This window comes from Gadus macrocephalus, chromosome 4 (assembly GCF_031168955.1).
Source record: "Gadus macrocephalus chromosome 4, ASM3116895v1".
In the NCBI taxonomy this organism is placed as follows: domain Eukaryota; kingdom Metazoa; phylum Chordata; class Actinopteri; order Gadiformes; family Gadidae; genus Gadus; species Gadus macrocephalus.
In genome coordinates this window covers 23546873-23569262 of record NC_082385.1, presented here as the reverse complement: position 1 = coordinate 23569262, position 22390 = coordinate 23546873, and the positions used below count along the sequence as shown (strand labels likewise).

The 22390-nt window shown below is 45.6% G+C and overlaps 1 protein-coding gene across 3 annotated transcripts in view; it reads right to left on the bottom strand.

Moving 5' to 3' along the window:
• The window catches only part of LOC132456376 (FERM, ARHGEF and pleckstrin domain-containing protein 1-like), a 122217-nt gene that overhangs the window by 77962 nt on the left and 21865 nt on the right, over positions 1 to 22390 (bottom strand). For all 3 annotated transcript variants that reach the window (XM_060050721.1, XM_060050719.1, XM_060050720.1), the window contains exon 2: positions 20760 to 20997. In XM_060050721.1, the coding sequence (XP_059906704.1) occupies positions 20760 to 20939 (180 nt within the window). In that variant the 5' untranslated portion in view covers positions 20940 to 20997. The remainder of the gene's footprint in view (positions 1 to 20759; positions 20998 to 22390) is intronic.

The following is a 22390-nucleotide window of genomic DNA, read 5'->3' as shown; positions in this document are numbered from 1 at the left end:
AAATAATTTCTTTAAAAATCAGACAATGTGATTTTCTAGATTTTTTTTTTCATTTTGTCTCTCATAGCTGAGGTATACCTATGATAAAAATTACAGGCCTCTCTCATCTTTTTAAGTGGGAGAACTTGCACAATTGGTGGCTGACTAAATACTTTTTTGCCCCACTGTATATATATATGATACTTTTCTATTCCGATTGAGCTGTTCTTCCACATCTATGCAAATCAGATGTGTCCGCATGTAAACGCGGAGTTACATGCACACTCACTGACGGCCGCGTCGCCGTGTCGCAGACGTCAGTGAGTGCGAGTGCGAGTGCGAGTGCGAGTGCGAGTGCGAGTGCGCCCCCCCCCCCCCCCCCCCCCCCCGCACCACACATTGGTCCTTGGTCTGTGGGAAACACTGAGCAGCATCCTCTAATTAGCTAGGCTGTCCCCAGTTAGCCACGCCGCGTCGGTAAGCAGGCTGGGGAGGAGACTCAAGATAATTGCATTCCTCCCCAGAGCAAACCCAAGACGGTGGAATGCACCGGGGGCGCGATGGAGTTGGGGAGTGGTGGAGGAATCGTGATGCAATACCCTTCCTCTCACCGCCTCTTGACTCCACATGATTTGTATGTTTACCATGCCTTAAAAATACAAAATAAAAACAACAATTGGACCAGGAGGCAACCATGGAGATCCGACATGGCCCACTGGACTGATACTCATACAGTGTAATCCAAATGGACGTAGGCTGCAAATCCACCGCTCTTAAAGAGCTTTAGCGCCTTGTCATTCAGAGATAATTCCTTCAATTTATACACTGTGACCTCTTCGTGTGACCCCCCCCCCCCCTCCCTGCGTCCCCCTAAACCCCCTAAATCTGGGAATTTGAACGCCATTGACACTCAAACGTCAAGCCTTCACCTGGGAAAACTCACCCCTCCCTGAGCCATTGACTCGTGTGGGAAAACCAGACTCGTCCGGAAGACTTTCTGATAAGAGGTTCCTGTCCACAAAAAAACGCATGAGATGTGGGTTGCACTGCAAGGGGCATTGACAAGAGGTGACCATCAACAGTCCGGCAGCCATTGTATTTCGAGCAGATAAGTCACCACCCAAGGGCTGTGGACATGGGATCACATTATGGAACCCTTCTACTATCCCCTGAACGTGGATATGAGTGGTGGGATTGAGAAACCACAATACTTCAGCAGCAAGTTATCTGGATAAACTAGGGTTGGATAAGGGTACGTTTGAAGGTAAGAAGTGATGTTCTGTATTTGTGTTGGCAGTCCAACCGTGGCTCCACCTATGGTAGGAATGGCCGTTCTCAGGTTGCCAAAAAATGGGTTTGGCTTCGAAAATCTTCCTCTTTGTCTTGGAATGTTGTTTCATGACATTATGCCTTATGTTGGAAATGAATGACCGCCATGGTGTGCACACTGAGTCACAAAATATATCTATGTTCAGATTAACCTGCGAATAAACCTGTGAGGAAGTGACGGGACAAGACATTAGCCAAGTTGGTGGTGTTTAATTAAAGTGCTGTGCTGTTGTGCTGTGCTCGTGGCTGGAAGGGCCTCCCCATGGCTAACAGCGGGAAGCTAGGTTTTATACTGCAGTCGCACCTAGAGCCTTACAAAGGATTAGCAAGAGATGCGAACCGTGAATTGCCGCTACTGAGGCAGCCAGAGACAAGGCTAGTTAAAATCGAACAAGCTAACATTGTTCATCTCCAATTTTTTAAACAGCTCTTGAAGCATTTCTTCTTCATGACTGGTGACTTCTCATTTTTGGAATGGCAGAACAAATGCTCTCAATATGTGGCTCAAAGCCCACGCAGAAAGAACAGAATTCACTGCGTTCTCATGCGGTCTCAGGCCCTTTGATGGGCTGGGTCAAACATAATGTTTATGAGGACGGGGTCGTATAAATAAATGTGGTTCTCAAGGGGACCGTGAGAGGGGAATGCATTTGTGCCACAAACATTAGCGCCTTATAATATGAATAAATGAAGCCAATACTTGCTGTAGCCTTATGAATACAGACATCCACTATGAATGTCAATAGTAGACAGCTCCCCTAGGCCTCGCGAATAACTTAAAATCGGGATAAAGTGAATATGAGGCTGTTGATCAAACCCAGTGCGTGTGTGCGAAAACATGTCTGATTTCCAAGCAGCCCAATGCCAGGCTTTGAGAGTTAGTTCCTTCCAAGTCACAATCACGTTTTTCATAGCCTTCGATCAATGGGTCTTAATTTGCCAGAAGGGCAATGCATGCTTACACACACATACACAAAGTTCGGATTTAACTTCTCAATTCAGAACCACAGAGAAATAAGGTCTTACGAGTAGGGATCGACCGATACAGATTTTTTAGGGCCGATACGATACCGATATTTTTTCATCAGCCTTAGCCGATACGCCAATGCCGATTTTCTTGAGCCGATATTTCGAGCCGATATTTAGAGCCGATACTGCTTTTGCTCCCTCAATCATAAAAATTACACTGATAACAAATGTTACAAGTCTCAATTTAAAAAAAGGAACATTTATTGAACTTCAATATAAAAAACAATATTTAACAAATAGTAAAAACCTGTGAGGTAGAGCACGTAAGAACAAGTAGATTAACAATATTTAACAAATATTAAAGACAGGTGAGGTAGAACAAGTAAAAAGAAAAAAAGAAAATTGGCGAAAAAAATATCTGCGAAAATCAGCCGCGTATCGGCCGATACGATACACGTAAAAACGCGAATATCGGCCGATAATATCGGCCGATATTCACCGGAAAACAGAGTTAAAACAAACACAAAAATTAGACTAAAGTGGAAAAAGGAGTTAGGGCTTTGGGCTGCCACGAGTCACATGAACCTGGTAGTCCAGGCCAAATATGGGGCCTTGAAGGCACGGGCCCACTGTACCCAGCTGTCTCCGTGGGAGTCGGCGCGGCACCTCCCCTTTAAAAAAGATAATTAAAGACCTAATCCCCGTCGGCGAGCCAGGAGACACAGCAGTGCCTTTTAACAACCACCCACCGTCGCCACGGCCAATCTGCGCTAGCCGTTGGGCACAGAGCCCGCGATTTTGGCCGCTTATTCGCCATTGCTTCAACGTTTACTGAAAGTCAGACCGGCCAAAGTAAGTGCCTTGACAGAGTAGAGGCATAGCCGCACCGCTGGAGCTCACAAAGAGAGACCGTCTAACCGATACCTTAAGGAGGTCCGATTAACTGCTTATTCTCAAGAACATCCAAAAGACATGTTGAAATACAACGATCGCAGTCGCCCTGGTACTGCCCATCTCATGGTCTAAGACGTAACGTTTTGTTGAAAAGCCCGTGGCACCCCTGGCACCCAAAGAACATCAGGGGCCAGATCGGTCCCTTTGCCAACAAACATCTCATTGTCTCCATCCCATCTCATCTCGGGCGGCATGTGGCTCAGGAGGAGCGAGTTTAAATATAACCTGAAGGTTGCTAGTTCGATCCCCGGCTCCTGGTGGTATCCCTGAGCAAGACACCTCACCCTGACTGCCCCTGACGAGCTGGCTGTCGCCTTCCATGGTTGACTCTCCCGTTGGTGTGTGATTGTGTGTATGGGTGTGTATGGGTGAATCTGAGGCAACATTGAAAAGCACTTTGAGTGGCCAATGTTTAGGTAGGCGCTGTATAAATGCAGTCCATTTACCATTTACCATCTCCTGCATCAGCATTAGAATAACCTCTCTATTTCGGTCATGGTCTTGATGCCGTTGAATCGTTCTCACATGTAAGCAGGACGAAGAGCCAGTTATATATTTAGCCCGTCTGGCCTGATATTTTAGTGACCCTCCTTCCCCCTTTAGTTCCTTCTCCACTTTCAGAAGCAAATCCAGCATATATTTAAAGTCCCTCACTCTCTCTTACCCTGTGTTGATCTGTCTCCGCGGTGGTGCTAAAGCAAGCATGTTAATTATAGTAATGCATCACATTCCCTCCAACACACACACTCATGCAAATACACATACATCATGCCAGTGATGACAAGCTGTCTGTCGACCCGATTTTGTCTGTAGTTTGGACGATTCGGTTTCAGTCCACACACACACACACACACACACACACACACACACACACACACACACAAAGGTCTGGTGTTAGGTCCGGTTTTAAACATGGTGCTGTTGCTTCTGCTGTGTGGTTGTGAAATGTGTGTTTCACACTTCCAACTCCGTACTGATAATCAATCAACTCCTAATCTAACCTGGGTCGTGATCCACATATTCATTGTTGGGCTTATCACCAGAATCATTCCACCAATTCCTCTATTTTTTCTTTACATGTGCTTGCTTTAACACCGGTGATATACTGGCCAGTGAACCAGTGAACTCTCTCTCTCTCTTGAAATTGCCATCTAGAAATTGACCCGTTTGTTTGGTTTTTGAGCTTGGATGATGTCCCCGTTACGAGTCGTTAACCTGAGCTTCGACCCGAGGAGGAACCAGCTCGACGCGTTTCTAGGGAGAAGGTTACCTAAAACAACATTGCATACACTCGCTCCTCCATTTTATTGGTCACTACCAGAAAGGGCCAGAATTATTAAACAGTGTTAATTAACTTAATTTGTATACTGCGTCAGAAAAAAACATGTAGCTATTTTTTTTGGTTTTTGTTAGTGCTTGGCACTTGGTTCCATGAATTAAGGGCTGATTATGGTCCCAGGTTCACGCAACACAAGGGGGTTACAGGCGCGTTACGTCCTTGCGGACCCTCCTTGCGTCCACCGCAAGGGCCTGACGTGCGCCTCCCAAAAATGGTAACGTTCCGTTGAGGCGACGCAGCAGCTTGGGCTTTCATTGGTCCGATCACTAAAACCCAACGAAGAACCAAAACAGGTTCACGACTGCGTCGAAGCGTCTGCGTGGTCCTCACGTTTCGCGAACGTGAGACAATAATCAGACCTTTACTGTACCGATAGCGGTATATTGTTGTTTCACCTTCTTTTGACACATGTACTTATTGTAAGCTTTGGAAAAAAGTACCTGCTAAATTCCCCAAATGTAAATGTAATACGCGACTACGGTTTAAACTTTCCAAAGGCCAGACTTTCTCTCATACCCTCTCCAGCGCAGAGGTTTACCCGGAGCTGACCAACACTGCCGCGGACACATACCAGACAGAGAGGCCGAGACTGTGGAAAAAGGTCCAGAAAGTAAACAACTTGATCCAGCCCTGCTCTTCTTTGCCGGTGTTGAGTTACAGTTTTAACCAAAAGTGTCAATCCATGTATATAACTCATGGATAGTGTGTGTGTGCATAAACAATCTAAGGGGAAAAGGTGAGTAGATTTGCTTGTTTTTGTAACGAACAGACGGACCATAATTCTGCAGGCTGTCCTGCAGGAAGAGGTTGAGTAACAGGCTGGGAATGAAGTGACCCCGAACTCAACCCTCTCTCAGGGATATACAAAACTGTGTGTGTGTGTGTGTGTGTGTGTGTGTGTGTGTGTGTGTGTGTGTCTGCGCGTGTGTGTGTCTGCGCGTACGTGTGTGCAGAAACATGTGACCGTTAAAAAATGCCAAATGAATAACACATTTCTGCAGGTGATCGATAGGGACAATCATTTTGTTTATAGTTTTTAGTTGTTCTTCCCCTTTAAACCCTCCATGACCAGGTACATACTGACACCACCCATTTTAATGGTCAAATCAGGAACAAAATGAAGTCAGTGTACAATGCTGCCAGGGAACAGAGACTGGAGGGAGGAGAGAATAAAAGGATCCCTGTGGAACACATATGGGAGGGAGGGGAGAGTATTCCTCCTTCCTTAGAAGTCCACCATCAGGTGGATCGGATTATGTCAGAAATAGCTTAACCCTGCAGGCAGGACGCCAAAGAGTGTTTCCTCTGATACCAGAAGGATTCTGGTTCAGGCTTGCGTGTGCACGCACACACACAAAAATGCATGTCTCCACAACTGATTGGACAGTGTAGAAAACAGCTTCCTGGCGACATCATCAGCAGCCATGCTTAATGGGGCGCTGTGGGAAATCGAACCAGCAACCCCCACCACACACACACGAGAGACCAGCCTGGAGGCGTGCAGGCGGTGTGTGTGAGACGGCTCGGCACACACACACGATCAAAAGCTACACGGACCGTGTCTCCGATTTGGGAAAAACGACAGCGGGTCAGAGGTCACTCCCAAATAGTAAGTTATGCTTCAGAGTCCACTCGCAATGCGCTTTGGGTTGAAACGTTACGCTAAATGGCTAAATAGCAAAACACATACACACCCGCCCCGCCACCGAGGATCGTTAAAGGCCACCGCCATTAGAGCCAAAGATTTTCCACCCCAGAAAAACATCCATTGGGTTCCATTGGAGCGAGGTCGGGGGGTGTGGTCAAACGTTGCCCCCCCCCCCTACATTCACTCCAGCAAGGAGGCACAGCCAATAGAAATCCACCGCTCTGGAAAAGTCTGCTTCGCCGGGAGCAGTAGAGCTCTTGTTTTTTTACAGAGGATTTGCATATCTTTCGACATGTTAGTCCAAAATAACTGTGATTATGGGGTTCACCTCCCTTTTAAACACCCCTGCGAACCAATGAGGAAAACAAACTTGAGATAACAAGCAAAAGAGGAAAAAGGGGAGTCGAGCCACACGCCTGCCGCTTGGTGGTGATGGTGATCAGGGCCGCTTCCCGGGCCTCAGGAATAGAACTCAGTTGTTGACTGAGCAGAGACCCCCACCGCGCTCGCCCCATCAACCGCCAGTTTGTTAACTCAACACCTCGTTGGCCAGCACAAAGGAGGCTGTTCACATGCACCTGAATGCTCACTGGGCCGGAGGGGGAGGAGGAGGAGTGGGTAATGGACCCCGTTTTGGTGTAGCTGAAACGTGAAAAACACCAAGGCCGAACCGGGCCCCAACACAGAGCTCAAAGCACTTCATGTTTCTTCTGTACTATGTGAAGCTTATCATTTGACAAACAGCGGATAAACATATGACCGAAGGGATTTAAAACACTGGTACAATCGCCTTTGACTCAAACTTAATGACTGTAAAAAATTATTAATTTGTTTTGCTGGGGTACTCAATTCAACTCAGTGGTATTGGATGAAGTTTAGGTTTACATGGTGGCGGTGTGGCGCATCTTGCACGTTGCCAGGGCAACATCACGTCAACCGTCAATGCCTTGGCTGTGTGCTCACGGAGTGTGTAGACACATTATGTTCTAAGCAGCCATAAATAAACCTCCACCGTTCAATCACCTTGTTCTGTGTGTGTGTGTGTGTGTGTGTGTGTGTGTGTGTGTGTGTGTGTGTGTGTGTGTGTGTGTGTGTGTGTGTGTGTGTGTGTGTGTGTGTGTGTGTGTGTGTGTGTGTGTGTAGTCAATCGAATAACGACTGGTAAACACACATACGCGTGTGCGTACATGCATGTTAACAACCCCCTCCCCCCTTGGTTCGAACTCCTGGGAAAATTTGGGAAAACTCAACAACCACAACGACGAACATTGTGACGAGTCCAGGTTGGGGAACACATGGGACAGAGAGGGTGTTATTGAGCCTGTCTATTCACTGGTGACAGACTGGTGCTTATTAGCTTATTAGTTCCCAGTCACTTCCGGTGTTCCCCAGGGTTCTGTTCTAGGCCCCCTCCTGTTCATCATTTCTCTACTTCCACTTAGCCATATTTTCCGTAAATTTAACATTCATTTTCACTGCTATGCGGATGACACCCAGCTCTACATATCCACCAAGCCCACTTCTACCCTTCCTCCCACCTCCCTCTCCGATTGCTTACAAGAAATAAAATCCTGGTTCACCTGCAACTTTCTCAAACTCAACAGCAATAAAACAGAAGTTCTCCTCATCGGCACCAAATCAACCCTCACAAAACCTGACAGCTTTTCCATCACTATCGACAACACCTCAGTCTCCCCCTCCCCCCAGGTTAAGAGTCTGGGTGTCATCCTCGACAGCACACTATCATTCCAAGCACACATCAATAACATCACCAGGTCTGCCTACTACCATCTACGCAATATCAACCGCCTCCGCCCATCCCTCACACCCCATAGCACAGCCATCCTTGTTCATACCCTGGTCACTTCCCGCATCGATTACTGTAACTCCCTCCTCTTCGGTCTCCCCCTCAAGTCCATCTGCAAACTCCAACTGGTCCAGAACTCTGCCACCCGCATCATCACCAGAACCCCCTCCATTAATCACATCACCCCTGTCCTTCAGCAGCTTCACTGGCTCTAACGCACATCCACTTCAAGATTCTGCTCCTCACCTTCAAGGCCCTCCACAACCTCGCCCCTCCATACATCTGTGAACTCCGACACATCAACACACCCACCCGCACTCTCCGGTCCTCCTATTCCATTCAATTCACTGTGCCTCCCGCCCGCCTGGTTACCATGGGGTCCAGAGCCTTCAGCAGATCTGCCCCCCACCTCTGGAACACCCTCCCACCCGACATCCGTAATTCTGACACTCTTTCCACTTTTAAGTCCCGTCTTAAAACACATATTTTTAAACTGACATATTCCATCCCATTTCACCCCATGTAAATTGTTCAATGTATCTTGTTCTTGTGTTTTTTGTGATTGTTGATTTTGTTTTTTGTTTTTTTAAACTGCCTTGTAAGGTGACCTTGGGTGCTTTGAAAGGCGCCCTCAAATAAAATGAATTACTATTATTATTATTAGCAACGCAGTGACCAAACGAGGAAGAGCCCATGAAACAGGGAAAGAGGGAAGGATGGTTGAGACATAGCCTGGTCCTACCAGACTCTCGTACTTCATTTAATTTGCCTAGAGAGACTCTGGACCTTCTCAATTGACAATTGTAACTCACTTGAAGGCAGGTGTCTGTTGAAATGTAAAGCTATTGGATCTCCCCAGTGCCACTCTGGATCTGCCACTCTGGATATTTTTGCCTTTTTTGCTGATTTCGGATGACACAAAGCAAAATCATCTCCTCTACAGATGCAATGTTTGCGATTGTCGATTCCGGTAATTTACAACACGAAAGTCACTGCCCTCTAGATGATGTATTGCGTAACATCCATAACAACGCTAAAACCGGACGGAGGTATGAAGGCTAGTCCCGGAGACAACGTTTGTTACGGATGGACGAATTTCGTCAGGATCCGGAGGTATGAATCGGACATTATACTTAAGTGCTGTCAGCTAGACTGCACTTCAAGACACATTCCTCCACAGGGTTTTCTCAGGGTGGAGAGCAACAGGAGACCTCTGCTCACTGCTCTCTGGTTTAATGTAGTGGCCCCTATATAGTGACAGTGACACCCTGCACAAGGAGGTCTTCACCACTCCAAGCGGTAACCACGGCCACCAGATTCCCGGGTGGTGGTGTCCCGTTTCGCTTTTTGTTTTCGTCTTCTTCCATGGGCTTTTAATTAACAGGTGTAGCCTGGCCGGCGGGACCTCCATCATCGTCCACTGTCCCCTGACTGACAGCAGCCTGGGACCACGGGGGGGGGGACCCATCTATCTCCTGCATAACAGAGGAGTCCCGATAGAATGAGGCCATGCGTTCAGATCCTTATTCACTTCGGGTCGTTCTTTTGCACGGCAGGCCCTTAAAACCATTTGTCCTCCGTGGCGGACATGTTGCTGAGTGGGAGCAGGTGAACGAGACCCTGAACGCTCTTAGTTTGAAAAGAAAAAGCACTTTGAGCGGATTTTTTATACATGTATGGTTGGAATAGTGCCAGACAAAATCGTCCAGCCCAGAAATGCATTTTTATTTAATGCATATTAAAAGGTTGTCGTCTCGATAGTGAGGCTTATGGACTTAAAATAGAGAAGATACAAGTCATTTGAGTGCAGGGAGGGCTCATGTGCTTCTCTCCACGATGCCGGGATACGTTTAATTTTGGACATCCAAGCCGGATGGAGTGACTAATCCCGCTAAACTTCTGAAAACGAACTTTACAGAAACGGTTCAGTTTAAGACAGGGAGGGTTTTTCAATGATGGTTGTTATTTCACAAAGAAACCCATGTCATTCATCAAGTATGACGCACAGAAAATGAAAGCTTTGGAGACGTATAATTGTCAAACAACTAACATTGAGTCCCACGGTTTCAGTCAATTGCACAGAATGCAGAGAATGCTTTCGTTTCTCGTTTCCCTCCCTCCCTCGCTAGCTCCAAAATATTTCCGAGACACACGCCTCTCTGCACTTACGCAACACCATAAACACCCGACTTCAGCACTTCTTCTTATCTGGAACCGCGAGATCCCAACGCAAACACATTGGGATCAGCAGAAACAGATGGGTTTCAGCCCGTAAACACCGAACCAAAAGTAGACGTGCACTCCCAAACAGAACGGCGTTGGCATGTGGTGCCGTGGACTCAACCAGCTAGCTCGTTAATCACGTAGCGCGTCGAAGCGACCGCAGGTTTGATTCCCACCTTTGTTTCCCACCTTTGTTTCCAATTACAAGAATCACTCCCTCCTCTCTCTTTCCAAACTTTATTTCACTGTCCTGTCAATAAAGGGCACAAAACAAACACCCATAAAAATATATATTTAGAAAAAAAAAAGGCCGGAGTTCGCTGGTTTTGGAGAAGTTTACATAGTCAACCAAAAGAACAAGCCACGACCGTGGCTGACAACAAACCTGTAAAAACAGTGTGATGCAAGAAGATACCCAACGATATCACACACGAACACACACCCATGACAAAGAGAGGAAATACAAAGGAAGTTGTGTTAAAATATGGAGGACCCTGAAGGAGGGTTAGGAGGAGGAAGATGGACCCTGACCTCGTAAGGCTAAGACACACCACAGTCCCAATCAGAAATGCACACCAACTTAAAGTTTTAGGAAATACTTAAGAAAAATGGAACTTAAAAGCGGCAAGTGCTTGCATAACACAGTACCATGAGCGATTAACCGAACCCCGAAGAAAAGAATGTGATTGTAATACACCAATGAAACCAAATACATTCCAGTGACTTTATGCATCTAACCACCGCCAGCAGGCCGTGAGAGGAACTACACAAACGTTGCATTCACCACGGCCCACCTAGTCCCCTGGCCTACTACCTGGGCCCCGCTGGGCTAGCTACGATAGCCCGACCTAGCTTACTAGCTGGGCCCCACTGTGAAAGCCCAACCTAGCCTCCTGCCCTCCTAGCTGGACCCCCTGTGCTAGCCCCACCTAGCACCCTTCCCTCCTAGCTGGGCCCCGCTGTACTAGGGCGCTGTGCTAGCCCCCCCTAGCCTATTAGCTGGGCCCCGCTTTGCGAGCTGCGTTTGCCCCGCCTAGCCTCCTGGCCTCTCCAAGCTGGCCCCCACTGTGCTAGCCCCACCTAGCCTCCTGGCCTCCTAGCTGGGCCCCGCTGTGCTAGGGCGCTGCCTTAGCCTCACCTGGCCTCCTGACCTCCTAGCTGGGCCCCGCTGTGCTAGAACGCTGCCTTAGCCTCACCTAGCCACCTGGCCTCCTATCTGGGCCCCGCTGTGCTAGGGCGCTGCTGCGTTAGCCCTTCTGCCAGCAGATGTCCTGTCCTGTTTAGTAATCTGGGAGTCAGGCGGTTCCAGGGTGACGAGGGCCAGGAATGCCGTTACCCACGCCGCCCTCTCTCTCCACAGGAATGAGATGTTGCACGCCCGCCGCTAGCACACACAGTGATGCCCTCAAGATGTCTTTCTGCCATATTTGCTTACAGATAGTTTGCAGACTTTCCTATAGCGTTGATTCATGCATGTTCACGACACACACACATGGGAGGTGTGTGTGTGCCGTTGACGGTTCATTTGAATTGATGGTGTATTGTATACATCTCCACAATAGAAGAATGACAGTAGGTGAATGTTGCACCAATATGGACCACTGAGTAACAATATAAACATTACATTATAAATATGGATTGCCTCGAGATGGTCATTTATTGTACCAAACTGTATGCAACATTAGCTCCATGCAGTATAGAGAGAATTTGTTTACACTTCATGGAGCCACACACACATGCAAGGCCTCTTCATGGGCACACACAGGTTTAATGTGGCCCTTGTGAGCTCATGTAAACAGCATTTATATTGTATTACTGCTGAAGGAAGGGATTTGAGAAGCCAATACTAGCATTAGAACTGATACGTTTCCAATAGATGGGAGGGAGAGATGGAGAGAGAGAGACAGCGAGAGAGAGAGAGAGAGAGAGAGAGCGAGAGCAAGAGAACCTGGGCAAATTCAAACCAAGAGCATTTGACATTTAGGTATGATTGAACAACAAGGTTAAACAAATTAGTATTGTAAAGAGAGAAAAAGCAGGAGACGAGGAATGAGAGATGGTAAGAGAAGACAGAAAACACGACCAACTGGAGAAAGGAATAGTTAATCGTATCAATGTCACCATGGCATGACAGTTCTGGAAACCAAAATTAACTCTGCGTCTCTGCTTACCAATTCAACCACGGCTGCCCATGGGTCCACATTGCAAACCCCCCCAGTCGCCCCTCACTGCTGTGCATGTTGGGACAGCAGAGACCGGAGCGGATAGCACACTTCAAAAAAAGTTCAATTTCTTCCGGCCGGCAAAGAACCAGAAGTTATTTGCGTAGAAAGCCGTTGTGTCCCAATGCGGTTTGGGAAGAATCGCGGGTCGTTCCGTTCGTTAGATCATGGAGACAGAAAATGTAATTATGATTGTGGAACTAAAACTAAATAAAATCACATCCCCCCTCCCCTGCCTGCTGCCAGCTTAACGCTGCTTTGAGAAGGCGAGGAGCACGTCAGTTTTAGGCAAAAAACATCACAATTTACATGGATGATCATCGCTCAAACACACTCGCAATGTTTACATTGGCGGCTACAAAACTGTATTCTGAAACCGACGACATTTTCCATTGCCAGCAGTCCTAGGGGTTTTCCATCAGTCCCGCACACGTGAATGTACGTCGATAGGGATGTGTTCCGCACGCCCTGAATGTGATCCATTAGTCAACGATAACCACCCCTTTCCTGTTCTCTCATTCTCCTCTGTCGCCCCTGAAATGCCTCAATGATTTCAGTTCAAAACCGGGATGAGAATTACATTTACATTTAGCAGACGCTTTTATGCAAAGCGACTTATATAAGAAAGAAACAACAATTTATCACTGTCGGTACAGTAAAGATGTTCATAGAACCAAGTGCCAAGCACTAACAATCGCTAGGTTATCCCATTTCCCGTATACAACAGAGATAGCTTGGATAAGATCCTACACGACAACAGTAACTATAACTAAGTAGCCTACCACATACAATAAGTGTGCACATTAAGTGCCAGGATGTTTCTTAAATGTAAGAAAACGTATTCAATAAAGTCTGGTGCTTGTCATCCCTTCACCCTCAGTCTACATCCTCTTTTACACAAACCCCAACCTGCTCCTCTCAGTTTCAGCCTTTTCCAGTCTGTTGGCATCATAGGATAGCATTTAGGCAATTAGCAGATGCTATTACCGAAAACGCCTCCGGGAATGAGTATAAAAAGATTGAGACGTCAAATCGAATAAATCATTTTGCATTCCCTTTTTTACCACGGTGAAATGTTTCCTCTCAACACACACACACACACACACACACACACACACACACACACACACACACACACACACACACACACACACACACACACACACACACACACACACACACACACACACACACACACACACACACACACACACAGGAAATGATAAGAATTTGTCACGGTAACGTCAGGGTGAGGCAGCATATCAACAGTGACCATGAGCTCTACTTATCATGAGCTTTAGTTTACACTGGGAATACAAATACACACACCATCCACTGTTGGTGGAGTAAGTCTTATCCATCTACATACTCATAAACGTACGCACACACACCCTTGCTCACACCCAACCAACAACACACAGACTTAATAAATCTGATGTCTAAATTTAAATAAAGAGGGTGTATTATGGAGATTACATCAAGACCAACTGAAACGCACTCATACATGCACACGCATGACCTATCTCCCTCCCCCTTCAAAGGAGGGAAAACGAGTGGAGCGGTGGGTTTTAAAGCTATTTTCTAAGCTTCTGGGTGGATCTTGATGACAGCGTTCTAATGGGGATTATCTGCGACAGAGGGGGGAGATAGAGTCAGTAGGGATGTACTGAAGGACAAGGCAGATGGAGGAAGAGATACAGAGAGGAGGAGGCTCTGTATGTTTATGTGTTTGTGGGAGGGGGGCATCTCACGTGATAGGGGGTGGGGCAGAGAGGTCTGGGATAGATAACATTCTGCCACACACACACTCTGAATCTGGGACAGCAGCCTTCATGGTAATGTCCTGCTGATTCCTTCTGACTGGCCCACAAGGTATACAAAGAAGGTCCTGCAATAGCAGTTAGGGCTAACCCTGCCACAGTAATTTTGATGAACTTTGTAATCATGGTGGAAAGAAGGACATTGTGTTGCTGAAAAGCACGCACACACACACACACACACACACACACACACACACACACACACACACACACACACACACACACACACACACACACACACACACACACACACACACACACACACACACACACACACACACACACACGTAACCGCCTGTGTCACTGCTGACACAGGTGAGACCAAACAAGCTCTGGAGCACCACACTGTCTTAACCTTCACGCACAACAGATGCGTACAGATGGAAGTTATCCATTATTCATGTTGCGCTAGGGGCAGCGTTGGCTACCGGCTACATGTGTAAGGCTGGTCGATTATTTCAACGGAGCAAGATAAATTTTTTCAGTGCCAATTTAAAGAGCAGGACAAAAATTGTTTGACAGGCTGAATAAATACATCATGTTTTCAAACTCAAAAAATCATTGTTTGAATAATCGTGATTTCAATATTGACCAAAATAGTCGTGATTATGATTTTTTTCCCTAATCTAGCAGCCTACATAACATATCTGTCGTCGACGGCAAAGCACTTTTAATCAGTATAACTGCTCAAAAAAAGACTGTTCTGCCAAGCGTGTGAAAGTGCAAAATGAAAGCAATTCTGTCACAATACTGACTTAACACCCTCTTGCAACAACAACCTTCCACTTGACTTGTCCACAGCTCCTTTGTACTACCCATCCGTAATCCTTTGAGGTAAGAAAGGGCGGTTTGGGTTTTAAAAACATATATTCCCACTCAGAGCGGAGTCGGAATGAAACTCTGGGAACCCTCCTGCTGCTCTGATTGGATTCCAGCAGAGGACTCGGGATGATGGAATTCATTCGCAATTCCCCTTTTCAATCTGTATTCCAAAGTGGCCACAGTACAGGAAAACGTTTCGTAGAAGACTGTCCAATGAACCACTGAAATAGCTTATTATTTTTCTTTGACTATGGCTAGTATATGTGGGGCACATTGAATACAAACCAAAACAAGTATGGGCTAAGCCTGTGCCAAGAATAGCTTACTTTACAATAAACAACCCATTGGCAGAATGTCATTATTATAAATTCCCAGATGATTTTCAGGGAGCCACCAAAATATGACATCAACTAACCTATTTAGTCATTTAGCATTCATCCAAAAGCACCTTTCAATTTATGTCCAAAATGCCATTTTAGCGTGCCACGAGAATAGCATTGTAATCCTCTTTAATCTCTCCAGTGCCAAGGAGACCTCTCTAGTCGACCCGACCTGAACATTGTTGTAAACGTTCAGGAACAGGCAGTTCTCTGAGGGATTTTTTGTTAGTTCAACTGACATTCTGCAGCAGTTCTCTCTCCTTCCTTCCCTTCTCCTGGACCATAATTAACGGTATCAGATAACGCCGGCTTTAAACATCAGAGCTGCCAAATGGAGGGCGAAGGTTTGGCTGAAGTGCAGTCCTCATTAGACAACGCCTATCGCACAAATACACTGCCGGCTCTTTATGAAGGCAGGGAGGAATCAAGGTGAGGGAACACAATGGCTCACTTGTCTATGCCAGCCTGTTATAAGCCCCTTTTTAAATCCTTTTTCTTCACGGCATCTCAACTTTCACTGGCTTTCACGCATCGCTTCCCATTTTCTTATTTTTCTCACTTTATCTCTTCCGAATAGATGTTGCAGCTTTCCCCATGCGTGGCTCCTTTCTATTTTTCACTTGACTAAACCAATACTTGCCTACTTTTCTTGATTTAATTCCTCTCATATAAATCCCCAGAACTTGTCCTTTATATAATAGTCATCTTCTCTCTGTGCTCTATGTTGTGGTGTTTGTTTGTTCAGAGTGGATATCCTAAATGCTAAACCAGCTTAATTTGTGTCTGTCAGTGCGTTTACATGCAGTAATAATCGGGTAATTTAAACGAATAAGACCTCAACCGGACCTTTACCCGATATACTTCTGTCAAAGGGTAGTTTGTCGAGGGTCTTGCCGTCAGCCAATCAAATCGCTTCCCGCTAACAACAACAAAGCCGGGTTCTTCCCGCCTCTTCCTGCTTGTTGCTTTTGTCATTGCAAGATGACCCGCTTTCCCGCTTTCAGGTATCGTCAGAGCCCGAGTCGCGTCACAGTGCTTAAATTTGCATACACGATCTGATTGGATGACGGATCCGTCGCTGCCGAAAAAGTTGAAATTTTTTCAACTTTTTGACGGAGCCGAAGGCTCCAACGGAATGAACGGATCCACAATGCATTGCGCGTCCGTCCCCATTCAAAGTCAATTAGGATCAGTCAACGGACGGAGGTAGTGGGCACGAGGCGTCACGCTTCGTGCCCACTGCACCGTCAGTCAACGGACGTGGGAAGGCGTGGCTGACGGATGGGGGAGTAGTCTTTGCAGAGGCATCCGTCAGCCAATCAAATCGCTTCGCCGGGTTCTTCCCGCTTCTTCCTGCTTGTTGCGATGCAAGATGACCCGCTTTCCTGCTTTCCAGTATCGTCAGAGCCCGAGTCGCATCACAGTGCTTAAATTTGCATACGCCATCTGATTGAATGACGGATCCGTCGCTGCCGAAAAAGTTGAACATTTTTCAGCTTTTTGACGGAGCCGAAGGCTCCAACGGAACGGACGGATACACAATGCATTACGCGTCCGTCCCCATTCAAAGTCAATGGGGATCAGTCAACGGACGGAGGTAGTGGGCACGAGGCGTCACTGCATGCGAGGGAAATGTTTGGTGCAGCCACAATAAGGACGCATGAGGACGCGCCAATAGCCGCGTCATCACAACATGAACGGAAAAGGGAAAACGGATAAGAACACCTAGGCTGAATCCGAATACTTAGTACATACTATTTCTGTTCAGCATCTACTCCTTGACGGTACTACACTTGACAGTGTAGTACGGTCTACAGCTATGCGTTGAACGCCTCCGAACGCTTCCGAACATCGCCGAAACTCCACCGGATGTTTGGAGATGACGTATCTCCCCTCAGATGCCGGCAAAATTACCTTGATAAGTTACCTGTTTTCCGTCTTGTCATCCTTGCTATTAAATTAAAAATGTCTCTTTTTACTTAATTACTTACTTACTTTACTATTTTACTCTTTTTAATGTCCCTTTTTTTCGCCGCTTTCTACAACGTCTTTCTGGTGGTGTCGGGTCAGCCATCTCTTCTTCGTTCGTTACCAGACTCCGGTTGCATTGTGGGATAGCGTAGTGAACTGGTTTACTTTGGCGGAAGTACGCATTCGGAAACGTCTTCCGTACTATACACAATTCTAATCTCTTATAAATATTTAATTATTTGTTTATACGTTTATGGTTGTCGCCGTTTGAAAACGAGAAACGTCGATTTATTTAAAAAGGTGACGCAGAAGATGGAGGAAGCCGGTGTCAAGTCTAACTGTACGTCCACACCACGCTCATAAAGTTTCGCTGCGAATATTTCTGTTCGCTTTGGTCGCTCATGACGTACAATTCAAAATTGCCTGCCGGTGTTCCCTGGGATCCATGCAAGCGAAGAGCGTCTACATTCCGATTGGCTGTCAGTGTTTTGCCGCTGAAACGCGTCATAGTAAACAGTTTTCAACTTTTTTCATCCCGGGCAAAATAGAATGTCTTATCAACTACAGTTGCCTACTAATAATTGTAATAATAGAACTGCATGATGACTGAGAATGACTGTGATTAATTACATAGCCATTAAAGTGATCTTGGAACTGGGTAGTGTCTTTTTTTTGTAAAAATGTGCCGATTGTGAACCCATATCGCGGAACAGCCCGAGATGAAGCCTCGAACGTCACACGCTATGTCATTTCACCCATGTGAATCCTACTCGATACGGAGCTTCGCTGGGGGGAGGAGCCGAGGTACTCGACACACGCCCCGATGCCTCGACGCAAAGCATAACATCACTAGTGGACGTACAGTAAGTGAGCTTCGTAGTACCATTTAGCTCCGATTGAGAGTTGCATCCCTGTCGATCCATGCTTTCTTGGGAAAGCCTGAGTATGTTCAGCGAGGTTCGTAGTATACCCCACCGGTCTGTTTTCCACAGGCGTGTTCTGTGACATTCACAGATCATAGAGATAGGACCGGCCTATCTCTATGATCTGTGTGCGTGCGTTCGTTCATGCGTGGGTGTAGTAAGGATGGAGTTGAAATTGCCCTAAAACATTTACCAAGAACTAATTTAGAGGACTTATTTCAGCAAAATAATACTTTATTTACTTAACTTTTTTATTAGTATTGCCCTAAAAGATTCATATTTTTCTGATTAAAATAAATCATATAACCACTATGATAATTTCTCAACCTTCCACTAACATGTAGAGAAAAGTAAATATCTTACAGAATCCATTAGGGTTGAACAAATGGACATTTGTCAGCTTTCTGCAGTAATTATATCCCAGCTCCGCACAAAACATACAGTTGGACCATTTTACACACAACAATACACACTGCATACCCCTTCTCTGCCACAGCAAGACAGAGACATCCCGAGGCTACAACAAAAACACCACCACACACATTCCTGGCATTTTCCCGAAGAAGAGAAGGCCTGGAAATTCTGTGAGATAATAACGTTCCTTCTTAACGATGATCACAAAGTGTCTGAAACAGGACTCCAGAAGCGTTCTGTTCCTCTTTGCAGACCATAATAAACCACTTGTTGCAAATTCCTAGCTTAGAGAACTGAAGATATTCCAACGACATGCAAAACACACCCCAGCAAAGCACACATTACAGGGACTGTAGGGACTTTTAACTGCTTTAAGATTCATTGTTTCGCAATTAATCTATTACCTGTAGAACAACTATAGGTAATAAGGAGCCTTTCGAACACACAGGCAACACGCACAGCAACGAATCACACACACAGGCAACACGCACAGCAACGAATCTCACTCACACACACACACACACACACACACACACACACACACACACACACACACACACACAGAGAGATGTAAGCCCTCCAATGTATATTAATATTTCACACTCAGACAAATTGAGGATGTAATTATATCAAAAGCTGTTACTCTCCAGGGAGAGTGTGTGTGTGACTTGAGCCGAACTTCTGCTTATTCTACATCAACTAATCACATGTCCCATAATGTTCCAGAGTGGAGCACAAAGACGGGACGATTAATGGATTATGTACAAAAAAAAAACAAGACCCGAAAACCAACCTCAAACCGGTTTACAAGGTGTAACCATTACCAAAACAACGAAAGATTAAACACATGAAGACAAGTGACCAGACACGTGACACAGGGGAGGCCCGACAGAAGCCCTGCAGACCGGTAGATGGAGTGATCTCTGGACAGTATCTAGCAGCAGACACATGCGGACCATAGCTCTTGGACCAGAACCTTCTCTCCGTCAGTGTTATCTCTGGTTCCTGGTGTTGGGTATGCATGTTTGGACAGGAAAGTGGAATCTCTCTCATTTCCTGTATGTGCCCTCCAGAGAGTCCAACTTCTTTGTAAACTCTTGGGGTGAAAGCGTCCACCAACCACCACTGACAAGTACGGTGAGTTGCTGTTTAGTCCACCAACAAATTGAGTTTTCCAATCTTCAAAAATAGATTTCTGTAGGAAATCAGGGATTAACTATGGCCCCCTTTCATCATTCATCTAGTTTACTTTGTGGGTTTGGCCGAAACTAGGCTACATATAGAAAAAAACTAAGCTAAACCAGACAAAAGTTGTATCTAGACCAAACTAGGCTAAATAAAGACAACACTAGGCTGAATAAAAGCAAAACCAAGGCCTAATAAAGAAGAATGTCAATGGTGTCAATGGTAGCGGAGGCAAAACTGAAATTTGAAACGTCCAATAACAATCTAGACAGAATGACAACAGATTCAAAACTATGTTAACATTATAAGCGCTTGTTTCGTGTTTACAAATCTTGTCCTAACTGGAACCATCAGATGTGATCTTCCATGGAATCCACTCATAAACCTGTTGACTTGGTCTAAGATCACATAAAAAAATATGCTACAGCATACAGATTCCCATCTCCCAATGGGACCCCTAACCTACGTGCGCAAGCTGAGCCACACAGGAAAAAATATTCAATGGTCTGAAAGGGTTTTGACAACCGTTCTACTCCTATGCATCTTGTCGGGAAAGGGTCGATTTTGAATTGCCATGTAATTGGCTAATCATATTGCACTTGAGGTCAAGGTTACGCTACCTGCCAAGAAGGCTAGCTCAACTCCGCTTCCTACCGATAAGTACGCTGGGCCACATCTGGCGACACTACAGCGCAAACAGAACCCGCCCACACAAACACATCATGTCAAGCCCGTTTCATGTACAAACACAGACAAACGGGTCCTCTGACTCACCGATATCTGGAAGACCTCCTGGGTGTCGTCCAGCAGCTGGACCCTGAGGGGTACCTGGCGGCCCCCCGAGGGCTGGGTGGTGGGGGGCCGCAGGCTGGGCTCAAGGGTGGAGACCCCGTAGCTGTCTGGGGCCCCCAGGCGCTGGGCCGCGGACGCGGGCCTGTCAGACGGTTCGACCATGGTGGAAAAACGAGGTGAATTCTCTCGCTCTCACTATGGATTCAGGTGGTGGTGTTATCTGTAGAGGAGAGGGGTGGAAAGGGATGCGTTAAAAGTGATGGACAACAAGATCTACAAATGTAAAATTACCTTGATGTATCACAGAATTACCAAATATCTGGTCAGGAAGAAAAGTTTAAAAATAAAGTATCTTCATATACATTTACATTTAGGGCATTTAGCAGACGCTTTGATTCAAAGCGACTTACAATAAGTACATTTGTCAGAAGACGGTGAAAAAATATATCGCTGTTGGTATAATGAGGAAGTTCATAGAACCAAGTGCCAAGCACTTACAATCGCAAGGTTAGCCCATTCCCTGTACACAACAAAGATATCTAGGATAAGATGCTACACAGCTCAAAGTCAATTAATGACAAAGAAATGTTGTTGTGCTTCTTAAAACAGAATGACTTGGGAAAGTAACATGATTAATTTGCAGATGCAGAGAACAACAGTTTACAATATATAATCAATATTGGGGTTACTCCAATAGATGCCCTGTGTTTACAATTTGTTTTCTGAACTAGACAGAGTTTAGAGCATCTCTCGGAAAGAAACAATGAAGGTTAACAGATGATCTTCTTTGATAGTAATAAGTACCATAAAGTCAACAAAAGTGTCAGCTAGTCAGATGTTAGCCAACAATGTAAAGAGAGGCTTTAAAGGCACCCAGTGCAACTTTATGTAAACATTCAATGAAAAATAAACATTCAATTTCTAGTCTTTTTTACACGTAGTAAGTTTCAATAACTCCATACCATTACATATCGACATTCAAGGAGCAAAGATGAGACGTCGTTGTGTGGTGAGAACTGATAGAAAATCGTAAACAACAACAATCGCCGGTGGGGAGAAGCCATTTTTCCATTGACTGGAAGCCTGCTTTATTTATTGTAGGTTACAAAAAATAAAGAAAATGGCGGCATTGTTGTTGTTATCGATTTTGTATCAGTTCTCACCACACAACGACGTCTCATCTTTGCTGCTTAAATGTCGGTATGTAATGGTATGGAGTTATTGAAACTTACTACGTGTAAAAAAGACTAGAAATTGAATGTTTATTTTTAAGCCTCGAAAGTTGCACTGGGTGCCTTTAAAGATTAAACGTTAACTGGTGAACAAGGTGTGTCAACAATGCTGCAATTTTCCATATCTCGAATATGGCAGCATTGAAAGTAGGGATGCACTGAAATTAAAATTCTTTGCCAAAACCGAAAACGAGGAAACCAAGTCCGAAAACCGAAAGAAATTATTATGCCAATTATTAGTACCACTACCATTGCATTTATGGCTATGACTGTGTATTAACTTCAAAATCAAGGCATTGCAATTTTTGCAAATCGCTATACGTGGGTCTTTCTCAGAAACATTGAAAAAGGTCAACACCGCAGACAGTGTTGGCGCTGCCA